The sequence below is a fragment of the Triticum urartu genome, chromosome 6 (assembly GCF_003073215.2).
Source record: "Triticum urartu cultivar G1812 chromosome 6, Tu2.1, whole genome shotgun sequence".
In the NCBI taxonomy this organism is placed as follows: Eukaryota; Viridiplantae; Streptophyta; class Magnoliopsida; order Poales; family Poaceae; genus Triticum; species Triticum urartu.
In genome coordinates, this window is record NC_053027.1 from 192,414,523 (window position 1) to 192,418,345 (window position 3,823).

The window sequence follows — 3,823 nt, forward strand, 5'->3', positions numbered from 1 at the left end:
TAATGTACAACGTTTGACAGCAAGGCGCTGCACTCTACTGTGCAACGCCTAACACTTAGGCGTCACACTGTGCAGCGTCTAGCTCTAAGGAGTTGCACTACACTGTGCAGCGTCTAACTGTAAGGAGTTGCACAGTAGAGTGCAGTGCCTTGTTGTCGGGCGCTACACAAAAAAGCAGTTTAGTTTGTGAAATACTTTTGCTTTAAGGTTAAATTTGTTAATTTTGCCTCCCGTGTTCGTCGCTTATCCCCATTTCCCACAAACCCCCAACCCAACACTCCTACTCCGCCCCCTTGCTGCGCGACCCAACCACTCCGCTCCTTCAAGGACGAGGAGCTAGGGTTTCCCGTACCGATGGCCGTCGCCGACGCGGTGCTGCCCTCGCCGCCGCCGCCACCGCCGGCGCGGATCGTCGTCGTCGTGCGCTTCGCCCTCACCCCGATGCTGGCGCTCGGGCGCGTCCTCTGCGTCGCGGGGGGAGCCCTCGCCTGCCTGTGCTTCGCCGCTGCGTGGGTCACCTCCGTGGCCGCGGCTGCACAGATCGTGGCGCGCCGCTCCTGGGGCGAGGGCTCCGCCCCCTTCCTCTTCCTCCAGGTGCTCACGTACGGGGCTCTCAAGGTCTGCGTCTGCAGCTTCCTTGTGTTCGTCGCGCTTGCCGTCCTGTGGGCGTGCGTGGCCTGCGTGATTGCACTTGTATCTGGATCCACTCCGGGATTCAAGAAGGTATCGCGCAAATTAACTCCCTGTGACCATTATTCCGGTCGAATTACAGCAGTACATAGGCCATTATGTTCTAATTAAGTTGCCATATATATTACGTTAGTACTTAGTAGTTACTCCCTCCATTCTAAAAAATATAGTGCGCCCGCGCTTTCCGAGGTCGAACTTTGACCATAAATTTAACTTACAAGACCGACTGCGGCGGGAGAAAAAGTTACATAATTAAAAACTTATTTCGAATATGAATTCACTGATATAACTTTTGCTCCCGCCGCAATCGGTCTTGGTAGTTAAATTTACGGTCAAAATTGAAGCACGGGGATAGAGGAAGCACTACATTGTGGAATGGAGGGAGTAGTAATTTCGTAGTTCAGGTTGTCCTGATGTGTAGTAGCAGCAGCAGCAGTAGTACTAGTTTACTTGCATGTGTGTTCATCACTTCATTTGCATCCTACTATTTCCGAACCATTCCATATATACTGTTCATCCGTATGGTCTTATTGAAATTGTTGTCCTCCTCAGAGCGCCTCCGGACCAATCACGCGGGAGTCGGTTGCAGGCTTGTTTAGGCTTCTGCGCCCTGCGGTGCTTGGATTGGTCGCGGATGTGGCCTTCTTCCTGCTAGCGCTCGCTGGTCTTCTGGTAGCAATGATGTCGCCACATGTGGAGGGATCGATATCTCAGGGGGAAATGGTTGGTTCTGTAATCGAGGATGTGGGGACATTTGGTATACACGCGAGACGCGACAGCTTGCGTTGTGATCCCAGCTCTCTTTCTTAGTCTCTGGAGGGAGTACCAGGCGGTCAGGAAAGCACCATCACAGTTCTGTTGAGGTATACCTCCTCCCCCTTTGCTTTGCTCCCCAGTTCTTTTTCAATTATATAATCTGCATATTTTCTGTAGTCTCTTAATAGCATGAAAACAGTCACTGTTGTTAGTTTGCCATCATTTATCTTAACTTAGTGACTGCTGGTGTTGATATTTGTTAAGATGGAGCATTGTTCTATATAAAACCAATAAAGATTTTGCTATTTCCTCTGGTCATTGCATATTAGCATTCATGATAAAATTGGGTTTGGCATCGATTTTAAATTGCGCAGGATGCCAACTGATGCAGTTCTACACTTCTACTGTATGTATGCCTTTGTTACCAAGTGATGCTCATTAAAATGATCGATTCAACGTATTAGAAAAAAGTAATATTAACTGTTTACGCTCCATGGTCCGCTGTGACTGTTGTATCTTTGCAGCGAGTGAGATTGTAACATTGTTTGAGAACTCTTGTCACTGATACTTGCCCCGTTGAAACCAATGGGAGGACCCAAAGTTTTCAAGTTTTGTCTATGGCATACGAGTCTACTCTTCTTAGCTGCATTTGGCAATTGTGACTTTGTGCCTTGTTTCGTGACTCTGGTAAAAATAAGTAAACTGTTTGATCATGTAAATAAGTAACATGACGGTAAAATGGCACACCTCTAGTTCTTTAACAGTTATCACTTTTATGTGGCGCTATGCCCAATACATTTTGGTAGGATTACCATTGTGGCTTTCCGCTGTTCTGTGACACAGTTTAATGCTTTTATACTTTATTAGTAAGAAGAAGTAAATTGTTTGATCATGTAAATAGATAACATGACAGTAAATGGACGCACATCTAGTACTTTAATGTGGTGCTATGCCACTACATGTTGGCAGACGTGCCTTTGAGAACAGTTGATTTCTGGAGTTGCATTTTCATATCATTAGTTCTGTGTTTGTTAGCACTACCAATTGAAAGGACGAGAAAGATTCGAATTCTGTAATATCTCACAAGATAGAAGTTACTTCATTGCTGGAAAATGAGTGGCATTGCCTTTGGACTTATACTACTTGAAACTGTACTGTTGGAAATGTTGATATGACAATGTTCTTATATGTGGTAATCTGATCAAATTTTGGGTTGTGTTATTGGCAGACGAAGCTAAGAAGAGAAGGTGTCCGGAGAATTCTGCAAGAGCTACAGTACTCATTCTGCTGATGGTTGTGAGTGATCCCAACAGATGCAAGTTTTCAGAGGAAAAAGAAAGTTTCTGCAGACTTGCTTCTTTGTACCATTAGTAGACTCTATCTAATCGTCATTAGCCATCAAAACTTTTGTAGACGTGCTTATTTCTGCTATTGGTAGATCCTAATCGTCAATGCCCATGATGTTTCTTGGGTCATTAATTATGAGTCTGTTGGTGATATTTGGTACTCCTCACTAGGCTTGCACTAGAGTATTGGTGTATATATGATGGTGGAATTCGTTAGCGATCTCTTTGTACTGCCCTATTGGAAGAAAATGATTCCGTGAGACATTAATCTCGTGAATTCACTGCCGTCGGTTTGCGTACTTGTATGTTGTATGCACCTGCACGGTAAGAACGTTCTGCAGGTGGGTTATGTATGCGTTGCCATTTCGAATATCCTTTATCAGGGGTGGTCATCTAATGTGGCTCTACCTGCTGGCATGTCGTATTGCACTCCCTCCGTCCCTGGATTGTAGTTGTAGCCTTCAATTTAAGCATCCTACGCGGAATTCCACGTCCTTGTGGCGGGGTTAATAAGCTCATCACGCGATCAGTCGGGTTGGGGCAACGAGCACATATGGGCCTCTGCAAAAAAAAAAAAAAAAATCTAGTTCTCTACAATACCCGGCCAAACCTGAGACGGAGCATTGCCCAACTGCGCGTCCAGGAAGTCTCCATGGAAATCAGGGTCCTGAAGGACATTTTGCCTAGTCTCACGCATGCACTCCTCTCCTGGTTTGTAGGATCTCACGTATGCACTCCTCTCCTTCTCTCGCGCGCATATATGCTTGTAACCGTGCACGCATTCAGTTTAACTCCCATTTCCCACAAACCCGTCTGCCCCTCGCCGCGCAGCCCAACCACTCCGCCCCCATCGAGCCCAGGGCGAGGAGCTTCCAGGAGCTAGCGTTTCCCATACCGATCGATGGCCGTCGCCGAAAATGTGCCGCCCTCGCCGTCGCCGCCGCCGCCGCCGCGGATCGTCGTCGCGGCGCTGGCGCTCACGCGCTCCGCCCTCGTGCCGATGCTGGCGGTCCGGCGCGCCCTCCGCGTCG

General features: G+C 47.6%; 1 protein-coding gene across 1 annotated transcript; it reads left to right on the forward strand.

Annotated features, from left to right (window-relative positions):
• The first annotated feature begins 245 nt into the window (after window positions 1–245).
• LOC125515810 lies at window positions 246–3,088 on the forward strand. Its single transcript, XM_048681314.1, has 3 exons — window positions 246–723; window positions 1,243–1,553; window positions 2,675–3,088. The coding sequence occupies exons 1-2, from the start codon at window positions 355–357 to the stop codon at window positions 1,498–1,500; spliced, it is 627 nt and encodes a 208-aa protein (XP_048537271.1). The 5' UTR covers window positions 246–354; the 3' UTR covers window positions 1,501–1,553; window positions 2,675–3,088.
• Window positions 3,089–3,823: the final 735 nt, after the last annotated feature.

Coding starts and splice junctions, on each gene's coding strand:
- LOC125515810 (XM_048681314.1), top strand. CDS start 355: ATGGCCGTCGCCGACGCGGTGCTGCCCTCGCCGCCGCCGCCACCGCCG. Junction 724..1,242: donor CCACTCCGGGATTCAAGAAG/GTATCGCGCAAA, acceptor TGTCCTCCTCAG/AGCGCCTCCGGACCAATCAC.